The sequence below is a fragment of the Terrapene carolina genome, unplaced genomic scaffold (genome assembly GCF_002925995.2).
Source record: "Terrapene carolina triunguis isolate 2854851 unplaced genomic scaffold, T_m_triunguis-2.0 Scaffold706, whole genome shotgun sequence".
In the NCBI taxonomy this organism is placed as follows: Eukaryota; Metazoa; Chordata; order Testudines; family Emydidae; genus Terrapene; species Terrapene triunguis.
This window is the reverse complement of record NW_020665057.1, coordinates 1,596,426-1,618,365: the sequence shown is the minus strand read 5'-3', so window position 1 is coordinate 1,618,365 and position 21,940 is coordinate 1,596,426. Positions and strand designations below refer to the sequence as shown.

Here is a 21,940-nt window from a genome sequence, read left to right as displayed (position 1 = left end):
ATGATAAAAGTATATAAAATAATGAATGGTCTAGAGATGGTAGATCAAGAACTTCTGTTCTGCCCATCTCATAACACAAGGACAAGGGGACATTCAATTAAATTATAAAATGGCAAATTCAAAAGGGATGCAAGGAAATACTTTTTCACAGAATGTACAACTAGAACATAAGAATGGCCATACTGGGTCAGACCAAAGGTCCATCTAACCCAGTGTCCTGTCTTCCAACAGTGACCAGTGCCAGGTGCCCCAGAGGGAATGAACAGAACATGTAATTACCAAGTGATCCATCCCCTGTTGCCCATTCCCAGCTTCTGGAAAACAGAGGCTAGGGATAGCCATTAGATTGTGCAACTCTTTGTCACAGGAAGTTGTTGAGGAAGTCGTTGAAGTCAAGAACTTATCAAGATTCAGAAAGGAACTGGACATTTATATGAATAACAAGAATAACAAATGTTGTCATAATAGTAAAATATTTGAAAGGGATATGTGATGGGGTATACAAACCCCACACTGGGGCAGAAGGGGTTAAAGGACTACACTGGGTCCAGGTAGCCCTGCCCCTCCAATCCTGCAGAGCATGCTCTAACTGGAGACAGGGTTGAAAAGGGAGCAACCAAGCTCAGAAGGGGGAGGATGGGGAGGAGTGCAAACCTATCCTGAAGACTCCTGCCAAAAGGGGCTGGAGAAGCCTCCTTGAAGAAACAGGACTGTACGCGGAGCCCAGCGGGGGCTGGCAGTTTGGTTTCCTTTTTCCTTGTTCTTTTCTCCTTGTCTGGGGGCAGAAGCTGAGGGAAGGAAGCAGTGGTAGGAAGCAACCCAGGGAAGGTCGCTCAGAGGGCTCCTCCCAGAGGCCAAACACTGCTGATCCACTTAGGGCCCTGGGTTGGATTTGGCCTACAAATGAGTGGATGCTAACTGTTAGGTCCCTCGGCCCACCAAGGACCCCATTATAGGATATTAAACCTCATGCTTCAGAGCTTAGGCCACTCTCTTACTACTAGAGACCTGGATGACACCCAACGTGAGGGGCAGATTATCTCACATCAGCCTAATGTGGGGTTCTTACACCTTCCTCTGAAGCATGTGGCACTGGCCACAGTCAGAGACAGGATAGAGACTAACTGGACCTTGGGTCTGATCCAGTCTGGCGATTCCTATGGCCTATGTTCCTAGAAAGGGCAAGTAAGACCCGTACCTGTTAAAAAGAACATGAAAGCCAAATGTACTTACTGCTGTCATATATTGCATCTGATATGACAGGATCAAGTCTTCTTGTGAAGCTGCCAGTGCTGTCGGGGAGGAAGGCTGTGAACATGAGTCGCACCACGCTGAGGTCCATCTCTTTAGTCTGCTGAAGGGCTGCCTGACGGATGATTTCTCTTTCCCGCTCTAGAACCAATCAATAGCAGAGATAAATTGACACAACAGGGGGAAAAATAATTCTACCTCCAAAAAGCACTGATAAAAGCTGCTTTGGTTTTTTTTTAACCATTAGCTTCAATTCTTATTTTTATTTGGAAAACAGTAAAGGGGTAATTCGCTGCATTCTGCACTTGTAATAAATGGAGTTGCCTGCATATTATTATTTATACTGCACCCAAAATTGTGCCAGACATCTCGCAAACATACAGAAAAAGGCGCAGTCCTGGCCCTGCACAGTTTACAATGGGTGGAAATACGATAAAGGAGGACAAGGATAAGATACTGCAGTTATTTAAGCAAAGTAATTGCCACATTTAGAAGCTGGCAATAACCAACAGTAAAATAAGTAAGTATTCTCTAACTTCTGGCTGTGCCGTAGTCAGAGCTGGATTGGCCCTTCGGTCTTTCATTAACAATCTGGGAGCAATGCTGACCCAAGGTTTTGCAGGTACATGTGTAAAGCAGGGACGATCTTTCCCCAGGAGGAGCTCCATTCTGCCTACAACCACTTAAAGGATCCAATAGCTCTCCATGATAATATAAAGTGGCTCAGTTTCTCAGCCTACTAAACGGGTTGAAGATGGCAGCATTGTTGGTGGAACTCGTGCACAGTTGTAAATGTTGTTGAAATCTAGGAGTGAGGGTTGTTTGGTTCTCCATGCATGATGAAATGGAGATCCCAAAATCAAAGGACCTCTCAAAACACACTGCTGGGGGCAGACTACCTAGGGAGCCTACTTAGACATCATCCTGGCTGAGAATCTGTGTTTCTTGGAGCAAAATCTATTATCAACACCACATGTTCTCAAGATCCATGACAATCAAATGGATAACATCCCACCCACCTGTTAGTTGTCTCTCTCCACCACCTTCTGCTTGTATATAGTTGAGTTCAGGATGCACTAGGAGCCCAGGATTGTATCCTTTTTTACAGGCATCTGTCATTCGTGCTTCCAGAGTTTCAAACACTTTCTTCTTTGTGACATGAAGTATCCCTAGGTTTGGAAACCTACATAATATGAGCAGAGAAATATTTTCTTAGTCCCTTATGCAGAAGTTGCCCACAGTCTTTCTTTGTAATCATAATCACTTGGGGTTGATCCAAAGTCCATTGAAGTCAATGGAAAGACTACATTTTCAAATGTGGGTGATCGAGCAGCACTTACAAAATGTGTGGGCATCCACTGCATATGCAAAACCTAAATCACCGTGTGCCAGTGGTCATGGGGGTGCAAAGAACAGGTAACCTGACACACAAGTACCCATTTGCATGAGCAGTTACTGATTTTGTGCATGTGTTCATGTTGTGGATGCAACTGAGGAAACAATATTTGAAAATTTGGCATGCTTGCTCTATCTTGGTAATGCCATAACCAGAGATATTCAAACTCCTGAATTCTGTAGGGAGAAGAGTTGGATTTTAAAACCAGTGGTCTTCTATATTTTTTAACTGCTGTGCAAAAATCCCTCTATCTCCTACATGTCAGTGTCTTCTAACTAGGGATAAACTGAGACCACATTTATTTTTCCATTTTAAGGTATGAGCAAAGTACAGAGCAGAAAGTGAAATGCTTCATTTAATGGCCCTGGGTTGGATTTACCTTTACAATTTTTGTCTCACCAGTTACAGTTTTTATACTCAAGCTTTGCCAGATATATCAGTGTACTCACCCTACTACCATGTCCTTAGGTCCTGCATTAACTGTGCATACTCCTTCCTCACAATATTTACCCACCAAGCTGTGGGCATGCAGGTGGACGTTTTTTCCATTAGTGACTAACTGGACAATTACTTTTGCAGACCCAACATAATTGAAGATCTGTAAACAAGCATAACAAATATTTTAAAAAACAGAACATTACCATTACTCTAAGTAGGTATTTTCTGTCACTTTGATATCTGAGCACAAACAAATCTGCATACAGCTCATATGTTTTCATTCCTTCCTTCACGAAATACAAACAAGATAAAATGATTGTCCCATGTCACCAAAGAGGAGAGTCTTATCAATTAATTTAATAACTGGTTTTTTTTTTCAAATTAAATACAACAAAAATAAATTAAACTCAACTTACAAATAGCAGGAGTGAAAACAAAAATAATGAGAAAAACAGTTCAAGAGAGGCACTTATATCCATTTTCCAGAAAATAAATAAATAAATATTTCACTTTGGCCTTTTGCGCTAAGTAGGTTAAATTCCATTCAGTAGATTGCATTCTCAGTAGACATTAAAGCATGTTAAGAAGCTCAGCAAAATGTTATGTGTTTAGCATTAAGAAAATGCTCTGTTTTGCAGAATGTAAAAGTGCTCTCAAAAAGTTAAGATTGAAATAGTATATAGATTACTGCATTTTCTTTACAATGCTGTGTTCTCATTCTAATAACCCCCTTTGGCAGAGGTTTTTTCAGAGAGACATTTGGCATGGAATTTATTCTATGTTCATAAGAAAGTATTCTACATTGGCTCAAAAAACTGCATCTATCTTAGGCACTTACAATAGCCTCCATTACCATAGTATCTTAGTACTCACAATCAACACCCTTACAACACCCCAAAAGACAAGGAAGTACTGTCCCCATTTTACAGATGGGGAACTGAGGGGCAGAGAGACTCCCCAAACGATCACAGAGGAAATCTGTGGCAAAGCAGGGAATTGAATATTGTTTTCAGGTAGCACCCTAACAACCGGACCATCTTCCACTTCATACACGAGGCCCAGTCCTGAAAATACTAATGCACATGGTTTGTTTTTTTTACTCACGTGCATAGTCCCACTGAACTACACATGAAAAAAAAAGATAAGCACATGCATAAGTTTTTGCGGGATTGGGATCGTGGTAAACTGAGTGCGTAGGACCACTGGTGCAGAATTGTGTCTAACTCCGTCTCCTAGCTTCTCACAACATCTTTTTTTCTGACACAATATTAAAGATTATGGTTATAAAAACAAGAGATGCCACAGAAATTGTACAAATTAAAAAGCACTGATCAAATAACAATTTTATAAGGGCTTTATTTTATTGTTGATATCATTCACATCTCTGACTAGCTTCTCTCACAAGCTGTGTTAATCAACTGATTATCAATTATCTACATCTTTTAAATTATACTTAGTGTAAAATCTTCAAACCCATGCCCACTGTTTCTTAAACACCCTTCCCACAGTTTCACTTAATTAACTAACCAGTTTATCAAGAAGTCTTTTCTCACATTTAGCCCCAGGTGAAGTCATTTGCATTACAGAAACATGTAGATTTAATCAACCAGGATACTGAAGGATAAGCATACACAAATGCAGTAGAACCTCGATTTTACAAAAACAGTTAGACAAACAACCAGTTATACAAACCATTCTTCCTGAAGGAAAAAATAACAATCATATAACGAAAGTGAGGTTGATGAAGAACAACTTGACATCCCATCACATTCTCAGGCCTGAAACACACTGGAAATCACTTTGTAAATGGAGGTTCTACTGTACAGTAAGAGTGATGACTAAATTACTTCAGCTTCTTGTATTGATAAGACTGATAATCAGAACTCACCATTATTTCACCACTCTAACATGTGTTGCTTACTTTTTTTTGTTTCCTTTAGCCCTTCTTGATTCCACTCCATTACACTTGGAACAGTCTCAACATTTGCCCAGTGCCCTCCCACATGACTCCCGCCTACTCACGGCTAAAAGCTAAACAGTTCCAGGAAGCATGTGTCTGCGAAAATCCTCTCATAACCCACTTGTCTGCTACTTGTTTGTTTTACCTGTACGGTACAATAAAAATGCCTCTAGTTTAAGAGCATGATGTGGTCTAAACATAAGACTAGCACACATGAACTAATCCCAACTCTGATAGTGAATCAACCTACAGCCTTGGCCAAGTTACGGCCTCATCTTCCTCGTTTGTTAAATGGGTGTGATAATACTTACTTGTCAACCTCAAAGAGGTATGATGATTATTAATTAACATTTACAAAATGATTTGAGAATGAAAATTGCAACTTATGTCCCAAGTATGATGATGATGATAATGATTAATAACTCTCTAGGACACAATATTTCCTGTTTTTGACATATGCATTTTCACTATTATAAAGTGCCTTGTGTATCTCTACTGCTCCATAAATGATAAATAATAAATAATGTGCATGTTCCATATTTGTGTCAGAATAGCTCAAGACAGTTCTGTATCAGCTGTTCAAACCACAGTGAAACCGTATCTAGCGCTGCTGGGTTTTAAGGACTTTCCAAGACATCTGAAAGCAGAACATTTAACTACCGTGGTATCAAGATTGTAATCTTCACATGGTTTACTCAGCTCAACACAGTCTTTGTAATCTGCGTAGGGAGAGAAGCCAGAGTTCTCTAAAATGTAACTTGTATATAGATTGTTAGATCATAAAGCCAGAAGGGAGCAATGTGATCATCTGGTCTGACCTCCGGCATAAGACAGGCCATAGACTTCCCCAAATTAATTCTAGTTTGAACTAGAACATATATTTTAGAAATACATCCACTCTTGATTTAAAAATTGCCAATAGAGAATCCACCACAAGCCTTAGAGTAAGTTGTCCACATGGTTATTTACCCTCAATCATAGGCGCTGACTCTGTGGGTGCTCTGGGGCTGGAGCACCCACGGAAAAAAATTGGTGGGTGCTCAGCACCCACCAGCAGCTCCCCGTGGCCCCGCCCCACCCCCCTGTTCCAGCTCACCTCCGCCTCCTCCACGAGCGCGCCGCCGCGTCCTGCTTCTCCCCCCTCCCTCCCAGTGCTTGCGCCGCGAAACAGCTGATTCGCGGGGCAGGGAGGGAGGGGAGAGGAGGGGGAACGCGGTGCGCTGGGGGAAGAGGCGGGGCCGGAGTGGGGATTTGGGGAAGGGATCCAATAGGGGCAGGAGTTAGGGCGGGGACTTTGGGGATGGGGTTGGAATGGGGGCGGGCCAGGGGCGGGGAAAAGGGCGGGCACCCACCGGTGCCGGAGAAAGTTGGCGCCTATGCCCTCAATGGTAAAAATGTGTGCCTTATTTCAAGTCTGAATTTGTTTGCCTTCAACTTCCAGCCATTGGATCATGTTATACCTTTGTCTGCTAGACTGAAGAGCCCATTATCAAAGTTTTGTTCCCTATGTAGCTACTTACAGAGTTTGATCAAGTCACCCTATAATCTTCTCTTTGATAAAATAAACAGATCACTCCATTGTCTTCTCTTTCATAAATAAATAGCTTGAGCTCCTTGCGGTTCTCATTTTAAGGCATGGTTTCTGAGCCTTCAACCATTCCCATGGCTCTACTCTGAACTCTCTCCAATTTTTCAATAACCTTCTTGAATTGTGGACACCATTCACAGTATTTCACAATTAATTCTAAGTTTAATCTGGTAATAGGTCACTTGCATATGTACTCGTCAAATTTTTTCCATTGAGAATTCCAAAAATAGTTACAGACATTAATTACTGACAAGTACATTATTTCTAGAAAGTTATACAAAATGTATCAGTGCCGAACATCTAGAGGCATTCAGATACTTCAGTGATTAGTGCCAACATAACAAGATAGATAAAATAAAATGTGGCAAGAAGGAAATGTTCAGCTGTTACGAGAATATCTAAATGTCACTTTACTGTACAGTTAAAAACAAGGAAATTATTAAATATTTGGTTTCTAAGGAGCCAGTTACTATCAAAGACAGAGAAAAAGAAAATAAGGAGTCCCAGTAAGAGTAGAGTTGCAGTATTTGCTGTGCATCCACCATATGGAAGCAGTGTTCAGTTTACCTAATCTGATAAAGTTAAAAATGCTGCATAGTCACATTTATCTGATGTTTCTGTTTAAGAGACAGATTTGTTTTAGAGATTAAAGGGACATCTTGAGAGTTAGTGAATTTCAAAACATTACGTTGAAAGTAGTTTCAACGGCTTCACAGCTCCCTGAGTCTGCTCAGCAGTTTTTATGCTTTACAAATCACATTTTCCTATTTTAAAGATGTTTTTCTGTACCGCATACAAGCAAGTGAAACCGACTACACAAAGTGCTGTGAAATGCATGAAGTCAACAAACTAAAAATTGAGACTCCGCCCCTTCTTTCTAATCTCTTTCAGTTATAGCAACATTTGGCCCAAGTTCTGCAAACACTTCAAAATGTGAGTAACTTTACACACGGGAGTATTATTTCTGTGTGTAAAGTTATTCACATGTGTAGGTGTTTGCAGGATTTGCACAGCCTTAGCTGTTACTTAGAAGTAAAACATTTTTAGGCCACAGTCTGATAGTTTCAGTTGACAGTGTCCCTAAAATTTGGGGGCCTAAAATTTAGACAACTGAGTACATACTTTTGCACCTAAATATAAATGGCTTCCTGATTTGATTGAAGTCAATGGGAGCTGCAGGTCTTCAGCGCCTCTGAAAATCAGGCAACTTATTTAGGTGCCAAATTACAGAGTTAGGAGCTCAGCTTTAAAAAAAAACGGTTACCTACCTTTTCGTTGTTTTTCGAGACGTGTGGCTCACGTTCATTCTATTGGGTGTGTGCGCTCACGTGCACAGTTGTCGGAGATTTTTGCCTTAGCGGTACCCGAAGGATCGGCTGTAGCGCCCTCTTGAGTGCCACGCTCAAGCACTGGTCTATTAGGTGCTGCCGATCCTAGGCCCTCTCAGTTCCTTCTTGCCGGCAACTCCGACAGTGGGGTAGGAGGGCGGGTAATAGAATGGACATGAGCGACACAACTTGAAGAATAACAGTTACAAAAAGGTAGGTAACCGTTTTTTCTTCTTCGAGTGCTTGCTCATGTCGATTCCATTCTAGGTGACTCACAAGCAGTGTCTTTGGAAGTGGGCTCGAAGTCCACAGTTTAGCGGCTTGCAGTACTGCTCTGCATTATCCCTGGCCTGCTGGGTAAGTGCGTAATGGGCCTTCAAGGTGTGGATGGCCAACCAGGTGGCCACCCTACAGATTTCCTGGATAGACACTTGGGCTTGGAAAGCTGCCAGAGAGGCTTGCGCCCTGGTTGAGTGGGCGGTGACCGTTGCCGGAGGTGGCACCTTTGCCTGATCATAGCAGCAGTGAATATAGGCAGTGATCCAGAAGAAATTCTTTGAGCGGACACTGGATGACTTTTCATCCTGTTGGCCACTGCGATGAACAATTGTATCGACTTGCAAAATGACTTGGTCCTTTAAATGTAAAAGGCTAGTGCCCTCCTGACGTCTAGGGAATGCCGCCGATGCTCCTCCTCCTCTTTACGCGGCTTGGAAAAAAGGCAGGCAAGTAAATGTCCTGGCCCGTATGAAACTGTGAGACCACCTTGGGCAGGAAAGCCGGATGTGGCCGCACCTGGACCTTGTCTTTGCGGAAGACTGTTCAGAGTGGTTCCGAGGTAAGCGCCCTAATCTCAGAGACCCAGCAGGCGGATGTTATTGCAACTAGGAACATGACCTTCCAGGACAAGAGAAGGAGAGAGCAGGAAGCCAGAGGCTCAAAGGGGGGTCCTGTGAGCCATGACAGCACAAGATTCAGGTCCCATGGTGGAATGGGGTCCCTGATGTGCAAGCAGAGATGCTCAAGGAGGAACCTGGCAGTCATGTCCTTGGCGAAAACTGACCTACCCTCAAGCGGCAGATGGAAGGCCGAAACAGTGGCCAAGTGGACCTTGATAGATGAAAGGGACAGGCCTGGGAGCTTGAGAGGCAGAAGGTAGTCCAGGATCAACTGCAGCGAGGCCCGCTTGAGCTGAATGCCTTTATCCGAAGTCCAATAAGTGAACCGCTTCCATTTGGCCAGGTAAGTTGCTCTGGTCCTCAAAACGCCTGCTTCTGGCTTTCTTTGCCTCTGGAAGAACCAAGCTGGGCAGAGGAACAGGAAGATGAAAGGTGACGCCATTTAAATCCTTTGTGTCTGTCCTTCCTGTAGGAGATGGACCGGGGGACATCCCAGGACCTTGACGGAGGCGGACAGAAAGGCTTTCTAGCCTGCTGAGGGATGTGAAGGCCCAAGGAACGGAGGGTGGCATGGGAGTCTTTAAGGCTGTGGAGCCGTGCGTCATCTATAGCATGGCTCCCTCAAATGGAAGGTCCTGAAGGGTAGTCTGCATCTTACTGGGGCTGTAACCAAGAGCTGCGTCTCATGACCATCGCGGAGGTGAATACCCTGGCCACCGAGTCCATAGCGTCCCAGGCCATCTGGAGGGTGCCTCTCGCCACTGCTTTGCCTTCGTCCACCAAGGCAACGAACTCCTGGGCTCGGTCCTGTGAAGGCCCTCCTTGAACTTGTGATGAAGTCCCACAGGTTGAAGTTGTACCTGCCTAGCAGGACCTGATAGTTAGACATCCAAACTTGCAGGCTGGCTGTCAAATACATTTTCCGGCCAAACAGATGCCTCTTGGCATCTTTATTTTTTGGCGTGGCGCTCGCCTGTCCCTGCCTGTCCCTTTCATTGACGGCAGACACGACCAGGATCCCGCTGGAGGATGGGTATACAGGTACTCAACCCCCTTTGTGGGGACATAGTACTTATTTTCCGCCTTCTTGGAGGTAGGTGGAATGGAAGAGGGGGTCTGCCACACAGACTAGGCAATTTTAAGGATCCCTGGGTTGACGGGCAACGTGACCCGGCCCAGGGTGGAGGAGGGTATAACATTAAAGAGGTTGTCAGACTCCTCTGCTAACGCCTCAACCTCCAAGTTCAGGTTGGCAACCACTCTTTTGAGCAAGGCTGGTGCTCCTTGAAGTCGTCGGGGGAGCTGCTCATTTGTGAGGGGCCCGCTGCCGCTTTGTCCGGACACAAAGAAGATGACTGCATGGCAGGGGGAGGGGTGGCTTCCCCTTGCTCATCGGGGCCCGCTGTGTCACCCCCGCATCAGATTCAGCACTGTGCTGACTGGGTGCCAGCTGTGTCAGGGGCAGCTTGTCTGATGTGGCCTGGGAGGAACGGTGGGAGTACGGGACTGGCATAACAGGTACAGCCCCTGGGTTCCAGTACTGCCACTGAGCAGGCCATTGCCCCTGCCTCCATGCCGCTGCTCAGGAGCCGTGCTGCTCTTGCGGGTCGGTAGCATTTCACCTTTTATAGGTGAGGGGCTGAACTCCCCTTCAGGCTCGGACCATTGCCCTTCCAATGACCAGGGAGGAGCCGTAGATGCCTGAGTCTGCCCACTGACCCTCGTTGGTGACCGGTAAGGACAGGGTGAGGACCAACGCTGCCCGAAGAGCGGTACCAGGGAGCTGGAGACCGGTGTCGTGACCGGAAACGATCCCACACTGAGGGGGATTGACGCCTGGGAGACTGCCTAGGCGACAGAGAGCTACGCAGTGGCGAACTCTGGTGGGATGCCCGACAGTACCATGGATACAGGGATTGGTGTCGTGACTCAGGTGTCCCGTGCCTTGCAGGTGGAGACCTTGGCATCAGGGACCTGTGTCTTCTAACCGGGGACCAAGGCTGCGGTGATGGGGACCAACACCTGCAGTCCGGGGAGTGGGGATGCTCTGCTGTTTTAGGGGGCGGTCCCATAACCGGCTTGCCCTGAGATGCTGGGTTACTCATTTCTATTTCTTATAGACTAAAAGTGCCAGATCCCTGGGTGCTAACTTATGTAAAAAAATCAGTGAAGACGGCAAGTTGGCTTTTAACTCAGTTAACAGTTCTAGTTCAACCCCAGGCACACAATGGACTTTAACTTGAGCCATTAACCAGAGTTAAAAACCAAGTCACTATGTCTTCATAGCTATTTTAACCTGAGTTAGCTAATGGGGGTTAGCTAACCAAAGTTAATTTTGCAGTGTAGACTTATACTAAGAGATATGCTCCAGCTCAGCTGGAAGTTTTGCACTTGATACAGATTTCACCCAGTTATTCCTGTAAGTTCCTGTGGTCTATGTTATGCAGGAGGTCAGACTATGTCAACGTAATGCTCCTTCTTCTGGCCTTAAAATCTACAATTTTATGATTCTTCAAATGGGGGTACTGCAGGGGTTTCCCTATGTCTTGGCAATTTCTGGCTGCCAGAATGTCTTGTAGGGGCTATTGCTAGTCAGCATAGATTATTGCAGCTGGACCAGTGCTGAGCTGGCCAAGGCTCCTGCAGATGCTTTAAGACAGCTGTGCACATCAGAAGTGATTCACATCTACCGCAGCAGCACACCCAAGGTGCTGGCACTCCCTCTTTATTTTTTATAGACTATTGTTCCTGAATATTCAATTGGGTTCCTCGAGATCAGCTCAGTTGTGAGGAGGAAAGGAGCCTCTGACAAAACGCAAGGGAGGCTGATGGGAAAAGGAGTGAAACACGTCTCTCTTTACTGGCACAACTTGAATCAAAAACAGGCACTAACAGGCAGTGGCCAGGAGGAACTTCGTTCCTTTGCCAGCCTCTCCCACAAGGTTTTGCCGGGTGGTGACTTGTACCAGGAATAAAAAAAAAACAAAAACGCAGATGGGACCCATGGGAAAGACTGAATTACTTGACATTTTGTCTTTTAGTTTGTTTTCTGACTAAATCCTTTCCACACATTGCTTCCCATTGCATATACTACTATCCGAGCTCCAGTATTACTATGTACTCCACCAGTTTAAATCTTATCAATTATCAAGATATATTGGATCAGCCTTGAAAGATCCCACTATTGGGATAAGTAATTTTATATTTAAACCTGCAAATGAAACCTTGTTCATTGTCTCATCACCATCATCATGTGAAAGGGAGAGTGAGTAGATTCTTTGCCAGAGCTGATAACTTTTCAGAATAGCTTTGCAAGGCTACATTAAATCTATGATTTCTAATTTACCAGACTAACATCCGAGGTTACAACAGCCAGAGCTGATTACATTGAGTGATGCTCGTTCTCACTCATGGTGGAGATATAGTTGTTCCAAACCCTAGTCTCTCCCAAGATTCACAGAAGAGCAGAGCATGTGCACCTGAATGGATGGTGAGCATGGTCCAGCACAGAAGCTCACCTTTAGCACACTAAGGAGTAGGAAGGGGGAAAGAACTCATGAATTAAAAGCTATTAATTCTCACTCTTAATGGGGAAATCTCTAATGGAACAATTCAGAAAATACACACTGCCATATTGATAGAGACTTTTGTGAGTGGTATTGCTATGGGTAATTTGGGAACCACTGCATTAGATATTACCTCATAAAGAGCAAATTAATTCTTTCTTCACTAAACTCAATGGCTCTTAATTCATGAGCTCAGAAAGCTCAAAATAAAATATAGTATACCCTTCCCCTGCAATGCAAGGAGAACGTGATTGCTGAGGGAGCCTTAAGCTTGGAGGTTTCCTAACTTTAGTTCTGTTATAATCTCAACCCTAACATTGCATTTGCATAGGTATTTTTCTTTGGTTGATGGTTTTTAATAATAAAGACAAAGCTGCTTAGGAAATACTGCATTGTAAGCCTGATCCAACTCCTGTTAAAGTCAATCTGTCTTTGCACTGAGCTTAACGTTAGGCAGCCATTTTTTAAAAACCTGGGCCCAGGAGCATTAGCTGCATTATGTGCTTTCAACCACTACCACAACAGGGAGCAAAAGCAAACATCTGGAAAGACTACCTACCCCTTCTTTTAAGGGGGGGGGGGGGAAAGTAGTTTCAGAAGCCCTGTGCTAATTTCCACGCTTAAAAACTTAGCAGTTCAAATGCACAAGCTTGGAGTGTGAAGGACCAGAGACATTCAGCAGATTCTTTTTAATTCACAGGATGGATTTTCACTTGCCAAAAACAAAAACCCAGCTAGTGCCTTATTTATGTGCATTACAGTCTCTCAGTTTAAAAACGGGCATTGAAATACACAGTTCATCTCAATAACTTCAAATAGATTTATGGTGATGTACAAACCAATCCTATGTAAGGCACTCACAATCATATTGTTAAATAATTAATAATTTATGAACTTACTTTGACCTGAGGGTATGATTTTTTGTTCTTTTCACTAGAAGCACCCGGAAGTCCACCATGTGATGGCCCTTCACACACATATCTGAAACGAAACCCCCTCTGTGGAGATTTAAAAAAAAAAATAAAGAAACTTTGAAAATCATCATTTTAAAACAACTATCCATTGACAAATTGAAATGTTATGGCTGCTAATTCCTGAAACACTCTCTGGATACTTCTACATGGGTGGCAAACAGTTTTATTCTCATTCACACACATAGCGGCAATTGGAATCTCTTCTCCCAATGCTAATGTGATTATAATAAATGGACTTAGGTGCAGAGATCTCTTTGCACCCCAGAAACCAGTCAGAAGGTGGATGAAGGATTTAGAATAGTGAAGACACTCTTGAAGACATCATGGTAGCAGTCAGGAGATGGGCAGAGATAAAACAGGAGCCCCAACAGTGCAGGGAAGGTGAAGGGGGCAGGGAAAGAAAGAGCTCTTCTCCCTTTCACAGAATAGCAGCCATGAAACCAACAAGAATGTCAATTTCACATTTCATTTCAGGAACATCATATTTTGGTATTTCTAAAACAAGTTTTCCAGGGATCTTCAGTTTGCCAAGAAATTTGTTTCATATAGGAACAAAAGCAAATTCAAAAATACAGAAAGTTCTCGTGAACTGAAATCCATGAGATTCGGTGTGCTGTATTTATGAACACTTTTCCTTTATTTCCCCCATTATTTATTTCTGTAAATGGGGGGAAAGGAGTAGGAAGTGTCCAGGTTAAGAAAGTTGCACAAAATAATTCACTTTTATGATTAGATTACTTTTACACTGGACATAAAACATGAGCAGACACTGACAATTTTTGCAAAGGAACTCTGCCAGCATACAGTGATTGCCACTGGAAAGTCAGCCTTTACCAACAATAACTACACCATCATATCTGAGATAACACAATTTATCTGCGATTCTAAGGTTAAGAATATACACATGGGTCAGATCCTCAAAATGTATAAATCAGCATAACCCCAGTGAAGTAAATAAACATATAAAATTTTAAAGGATTTATTCTATCAAAGAGAAATTTAAACAAGATGGTTCTAAGTAATTGCTATAGTCATTGACATACCAGGGATGGAAAAAAAACTACTGAAAATGAAAGCCACCTGGGAGGGGGGATTTGGGAGAGAGTAGTATTTAATAGGATCCACTACAAAGAAATGTTAATACACCTTTAACTGTAGTATTACAAATGGCACTACCTCTCTTATACTTTCAGTCAGGAAGGTTTCCCCTCTTAGGCCCCAATCCTGTGATTGACAGAGCTCTTTTGAGTTCAGTGTGATTCTAGGAAGTGCAGCAGTCTGCCAAGTAGTGTCAACTATATGGTTGTAGCCTTAATCAGACAACATTTGCCTGGCAGAATCAGGCTGCAGACATCTGACACCAGGTTCCTCTGAATGTAAGTGTTTGTCAGCCCACAGTTATTCACAATGCTCACACAATTGCTCTTAAAATGAGTAATCAACCTCAAAGCCTCCGCAATATCTATCCTGCTAAAGTCTTTGCTGTTTAAATACTTGTGCCTTATACAGTGTTTGACTTTCACTCACATACCCACAGAACAGACTGATAATCATGAAACACGAAAGTTAAAATTCACTTCAACGCATTAAGGCAGAGCAATTGGGCTTTCTGCTGGTGAAGCGCCCAAGTGAGGGTTGGGGTTGTGGCAGCCAGGGCTGAAATTCACTCCTGAACCTAGGGCTAGGATTGCAGAACAGCCACACCGAAGCCACTGCAAACTGCCAAGGCCGCTGGATCCATGTAATTGCCTGTATAACCTTCCCTACCTGGCATTGTCCTGTCCCCATGACTGACCTATGTGGGGCCAGTGATGAGACTGCCTGCACAGTGCTCTGTCCATGGCTCACCCCGCATAGTCACACTACAAACCTTAAATTGTCTGGTGCGCCTTGGGGCCTCTCTACAATGGGAGCCATGGGTGGGGTGGCCATTTTACAGCCATTGCACACTGTAGACCCAATCATGTATTTAAGGCACAGCCTGGCGTTTGGGATGATTCAGAACCACATGAGAAGCAGAATTGCTCCCAGAACTCCAGGTGCACGGAGCATGCACATTTCACTGAGTGCAGTGTGCATCCCCCTGGTGTGCCAGGCCAGCCTGGTGCAAAGCTAGGGGTGGGGTCAGGGACCCACCTCCCCTCAACTTCCTTTGGGCTGATGTATGTCTCTAGATGTGCATGGAGTGAGCAGTCACTGCAGTCCTGAGTGCACAGATTGTATTGTGACAGGTCTTTACACGGGGTATGCCTGTGGTGGGGCAATCTTTGGTCACTTCCATCTCCCTATGCACCCACACAAGAGCATCACAATCTGGCCTTGTATGTGACTGTGTAGGAGGGGTAGGAAAAGGGCCTCAGTATTGTATTGGCCAAGGGAGGAATCACTGCATGTAGGATTATGTGCAAATGCCTTAGAAGGGCTGAAGCCACAATTCCAACAGAAATGCTGGAGTATCAGTCACAGTGAACACTCTGCACCTTTGCTCTGGGTGGGAAGGTGGTTTCCATCCCCAGCAACTCCCATACACTTTACCTGCATGAAGCCCAAGTAGTGCAATGAGATGAAAATCATACTGACAGAGGAGTGAAAAGTAGTGTTGTTCTGTGCTTGTGTAACCCACACACCTCCTGGGTGTGGTTTCTGTCCCCTCTAGTGGCACCGAGACCACTTAGAGTTAATGAGTCTACTATAGCCTTAGCTAAAAGCCATAGGGCTTCTAGCTCATGCAGTAGAGGCTCATGCACTGAGGTCCCAGGTTTGATCCCACCTGCTGACGACCAGGGTCTGTTGGTGTTACACTTGTACAAAAATTGCATCCCCAAATTACCTTAATTTATTCTTGGGGTATTCAGCATTACCAAGTGTGTGACAAAAGGAATCTCACAGGACTACACAAATCATGAGTTAAAATTTCCTGCAAGGGTTTTGGAAAGAGTGCGGAAAAGGGCCATTATATTTGTTATTTTTATTTTTCATTTTAGCAAGAAATATTAAAAAAAAACTACAAATTTTCCAGAAATATTTCATTGACTCATATTTGTTTCAAACATCGGGATATTTTCCTATCATAATCTATTTTAAGGCTCATTCCTAGATGGAAATGTTTTCTACCTTTAGTAAAATACATTTAATATAACCCTCAGATTTTTTTTGCCCTGTGACACTTCCAGACAGATGACTAGAGATAAGAACCGAACAAAACAGGAAACAACCTTGCTATAAAAGCGTAAAAAACAAAACAGAACCCAGCTAATAATGCACCACACTTCTTATTGGTTCAAAATGCTTTACAATGAGATAGATTATTCAGTATCCCTCCATCTTGGATTACATCGGTACTCAGACAATATGCTGCCACAACTACCCAAAATATTTTCAAAATGCAGTATTCCTCTTACCTGTTTAGGCTGTTCTATGATTTGAAGATATGGTCCATCTGGTAATAAAAAGAAGAAAAATAATAATGCACCTCTGATTTACATCAGCATCACACATAAGAAGTCAGAGGGCTAAAGCAGATGTTCTAAAAAGACATGGGCTAAAATTTTCAAATATGCCTAAGAACCTAAGTTTTATTTTGAAAAGTGACTTGGGCACTTGGGAGCTGACATCCTATTGACTTTCAATGAGACTGAGGCTTTGTCTATACTGGCACTTTCGTTGTCAAAACTTTTGTCACTCAGGGGTGTGAAAAAAATACCCCTCTGAATGACAAAAGTTTTAACGATGAAAAGCACCGGTGTGGACAGTGCTTCGTTGGCAGGAGCTGCGCTCCCGTGGACAAAGCTACCGCCCCTTGTTGGAGGTGATTTTATTTTGTCACCGGGAGAGCTCTCTCCCGGGGATAAAGAGCAGCTACACAGCACACCTTACAATGGTGCGGCTGCAGCGGCACAGCCGCGCTGTTGTTCGGTGTGCAGTGTAGACATCGCCTTAAGCTTTAAAGGGTGGGATTCACAAAGGGAGCTAAGGCTGAGACCTGCAATGTTTTAGCATCCTGCCAGCAAGTGGAATTCACAATCCTGAGCTAGGCATCCAGGCTCCATACACAACACCTCGGGGAGAGCTAGGTGCCTAAAAAGAGCTTCACAGAAGCCAGGAAGCTGCTTAAGCAGGCTAGTAGGAAATGCCAAAGAGAGGTGGGTGGCCAAAGCCCTGCCCCCTGAAGGAGCTAAGGATCCCAACTCCGGGCCAAAGGATGGCACCTCCCTGGACTTGGTATTAACAGCTGTGAACCCTTTCCTGGAATTAGGCATGTATTCTAGGTCAAATATTTTTCAAGAAAAACAGAGGCGGCTGCTTGTAAACTTTAGCCTACAGGTTAGAGCACTCAGTAGGGATGTGGGAGACCCCAGTTCAATTCCCCCCTCTGCCCAATGTGGAGCAGAGATTTAAAACCAGGTCACTCACCCACAAAGTGAATGCCCTAACCACTAGGCTATGGGGCATTCTATGGTGGGGCTTTCTCAGTCTCTCCTGTTGAAGCCATTCCGCTTGGTATGAAATAATTAAATATTCATTGCACCAGAGAAAATGAGAGGTTGACTAACAGGGCACTCCCCTGGGAGGTAGGAGATGCAAGTTCCAGTCTCTGCTCTAATGACTATTTCATACTTTATCACCTCCTCCTATGGCTGTGTTTTGTGTATCCCGAGCCTGATCCTGTGCTCTAAAGCAGCATCTGAGCATGTCCACCAGAACAGGTCCCACAGGCAAGATAGGCTGGGGAATGCCTAGTTTATGGAGTGTTAGTTAGGTGCCAAGCTGCTCAGTGGTGTCAGGTGGCTATGCACTTGCCCACTGCCAGAAATGTAAGCACCGTGGGGACTTTACCAGTGGAAGCATAGGTGCCTAAGGACTTTGGGCATCTAGAGGGTTAGATGCAGTTGAGCCAGATTTTTGAGGATCTAAATTTTGAACTTAAGTTTACTAACGTGGAATTAGGTCCTTAAGTCCCCGTCATGAATCCTGTCCTAAGTGCCTAACTCACTCCTGAAAATGGGACTTAGGCTCCTACGTCCTGTATACACTTTCAAAAATTTTACTCATGAGCCAGTTTCTGACATCAGGTATATGGGTCTGCTCAACTAATAATGTCAGACTCCAACTGACTTAAGTGGTCCATCATCAGATGCAATGGGTTAAATCCACCCCTGAGCACTGGGCCAGTACAAGGTCTATGCACCACTTAAATCCTACTTAAGCCAAGCCTTGTTTGGAGGACCTAAGTGATGCAAAGGCTCATGCTGGTCTTCTGAAGAGAGGTCAATTTGACCCTAATAAGCCTGATCCAAAGCTCATTGAAATCAACGGGAATCTTTCCATTGACTTCAATGGCCTTGGAGCAGGCCCTATGTGAGAAATTCTCATTGAAGTCATTCATTGCATGGCATCTGAACACAGAATTCGGTCTAATCAGGGCTTAAATTGGAGGGAGGTACATAGAGCTAAGGCGTACCCCTGCTTGCCATCTCGTTCAGATTCTCAGCTGTGAAAAGAGAAAGTTCATCTCTTGCCCTTATGGCTGTGAAGATAATTTTAATAATGTGAACTAAGTGTTACTGATGCAGGGATGCCTTCATGAGTTTCAGAGAGCCTGAAAAAAACATTTCTGAGAGGTGTAAACTGCCCCTTCATCTTAACGAGGTGTTAACTCATATGACCAATGATAACGTTTAAATGTTAATAATGTTAACAATCAGCTGTTTATCAAAGTCTGTAATATAAGAGAATAATTTTAGGAAGATCTGCACAATCTACTATGAGTTGTATATCATTTTGGAGCCACAAGTGGTTACCATCACTTTTTTTTTTTTTCAACAGCCAAGAGAAAGACAAGTCCAAAAAGTCTAACAGAGCCCGCCAGGACACCAGAACCCCACCAAAATGAGCCAAACCACAGTAATCTAGCAGGGCCTATGGGTATTTCCATACCCCACTGAGGAGATAACAAGATCCAGGACCTCATCAGAGCATGCATGACCATATTCTGAACAACTGCACAATTCACCACAAGTGGCATGTTGTTTTGACATCTCTTGTGGGGGCAGTTTAGAAGAGTACCATTAATCTTTTTGCAACCTGATGTTCACTGACTGGTTAAAATACTATAGGATTCATTTCTCTGTAGTAGTGTGATTGTGTTATGTCTTACCCAGGCACTGAGACCATTCAATTTTAGTAAAATAGCTTTTTATTCCTTAAATAAAGATATCACACAATCTTCTCTAAAAAGGGAATCTTGGTAAATACTCTAACTGGCAGATATATTAGGAGCCCTCATTGCTTATCTGTCAAAATCAGTTGACTCAGCAATTGCCTTCATGCCAAAGATATATTACAAAGGTTAGCAATGACAATCTTGAATCTAAAGCTCCTTTTACATGCAACTAACTATAACACAAACTAATATTTAAGTTGGCCAAAGTAATAAATATGGAAATTGGGTTTATATTCTTCCTATCCAATTAAACGTTTTGCTGGCATTCTAGAACACAACTGAACGTTTTGTTTACTAAAAGTTTTAATAGATAAAGAGTGATATACCATTTTGCTTATTCTCTTTGTCTGTAACAGTGGGTTCCTTTTGAACTACGTTCTAATAGTAGTAGACAAAAATACTAAGGCAGAACATGACTTTGGACGCCTCACATATTAATACTGAGAGAAAGCAAAAAGAAAAAGCTATCGGAAATGTTGCAAGGTTGGCTAAATGGCTTGTTACAGTCTAGTCAGATTACATGAATCATAGCTTTATTTAAACAAAATAGGCCTGGAGTTGCACCTTCTTACCACCAGTAAAAATTAGATTGTTGAACCTGATTGACTGAAAAAAAACAAAACCCTGCAGAAATAAGTCATTCTGATGTAGTACTGTTATGTGTATTTAGAAATGTTATTTAAAAATAAAGAGCAAGCATGTTAATTGACTTTCAAACATTAATGCCCTAGTCATTTTATTTTGAATGTTAGAAAGGATTATATTTTATTATATACGGGTTCTTAAACCACGCTCATCATTATAGTGTCTGAACTCCTTCCAGAAATGCATCAAACAATGTGGCTAACATTTGTCCTGTGTGGGTCATTCTTTCTCTCAAATCTCCCCTGGGGAGAGAATGTGTGCAGTGGAGTGTTTTGTTTAGGGAAGAGTTTTTGAGTTGTGATTATTTTAATATGTAGAAACTGCTTTGAGAATATAGGCACATTGAAGAGGTGTGCTGGAGCAGAAGGTGTGGAGACTTGTGATGGTCTTCAGTTCATGAGAGATTTTTTTTTTGACAAATTGGTACCAGCTATCAAGAAAGCTCTGTCTCCTGCACATTTCATTCTAACAAACGAATAATTTATAAATGTTAATCGGGCACAAAAAAGCACAGCAGCAAATCAACCACTAAATATGTCAACCTTTGTTTGCACTCCTACATTTTCAAAATGCATAACCTATAGTTAGTGTATCTTGCCCAGAATTCTATGCTGTTTGGATGAAATTCACCCCTGTGTAGCGAATGCACCACTTAAGTGGTGCTTTAGCCCTCTGCAAAGGGATGAATTTCACTCCCACAGAAGGCCAAGTTCTAACATCACAATTCCTCATGATTTGCCTGACACTCCCACTGCAAACAGGAAGGCTTTGTATTTGAAATTAACATCCACCTAACATGGATACATTTTGGGGCAGGACGGCAACATTTTGATTTTGAACCTACTTATCTACCTAACTTCTTTTTCCTTCCTCTCGCCTCACTCAGTTCAGACTAACTTCATCCCGCTACCTGCCCTCCTGCCTGAGTCATAGGCCTACTTCCCTCATCGCCTTCAACTGCTGTGTTTCTTCACTCTCCTTCCTTCCTCTCACACTTGAGTCACAGACCTCATGCTTCTTGCCACCTCTCACTGCTACACACTCCTTCTTTTTCTCTCAGAGCCTGCTCCTGCACACACTTTCTGGAGGAGTACCAATCTTCAGGATAGGGCCACTTCCTTAATCCCTCCCACCACAGAAATGCCAAGCAGAATGGGGTTTGTGAGATTGGAAGGTTTCACCCAGGCACTACCCAGGTAAGGCTGGCAGAGTTGCAGGACTGGTGGATTTTCCTAGCCAAAAGCCTGGCTAGTTAGTGCCTGAAACAATTAATTTTAGCCCCTGAGATAGCCCTGACTTCTGGATGGTGACCAGGCTGCTGTATTGGACCCACCCTTTGGATCCCATGTGCTGCTAAGTTCCTTGGGTCCAGGCAGTGACTGATTACGGTCTCTAGTTCTGGGTCACTCATGTGCACTCCCAGGTGAGCACCTCCTGTCTGACACCCCATTGGCAGTGGGACCCCACCAACCAGATGCCTACACCCTGGAATCAGTGCCTCAGCCCTCCAGATCGCCCCTGTAGCTTATAAATGCTCTTCCCAGAGGTCTAACCTTGTGGGCACTCTGGTTTATAGTTTCTCTCTTCAGGGACCACATGACAGTTAAAGCCAAGGAACTTCTTAAACACACACACACACACACACACACACACACACACACACACACACACA

At 43.5% G+C, this 21,940-nt stretch overlaps 1 protein-coding gene across 2 annotated transcripts in view; it reads right to left on the bottom strand.

Annotated features, from left to right (window-relative positions):
- The window catches only part of NFKB1 (nuclear factor kappa B subunit 1), a 79,971-nt gene that overhangs the window by 33,406 nt on the left and 24,625 nt on the right, over positions 1-21,940 (bottom strand). For both annotated transcript variants that reach the window (XM_024211736.1, XM_024211737.1), the window contains exons 4-8: positions 16,802-16,839; positions 13,326-13,424; positions 3,097-3,245; positions 2,271-2,434; positions 1,234-1,392 (exon numbers count right to left, since the gene is read on the bottom strand). In XM_024211736.1, coding sequence (XP_024067504.1) covers positions 1,234-1,392; positions 2,271-2,434; positions 3,097-3,245; positions 13,326-13,424; positions 16,802-16,839 — 609 coding nt within the window. The remainder of the gene's footprint in view (positions 1-1,233; positions 1,393-2,270; positions 2,435-3,096; positions 3,246-13,325; positions 13,425-16,801; positions 16,840-21,940) is intronic.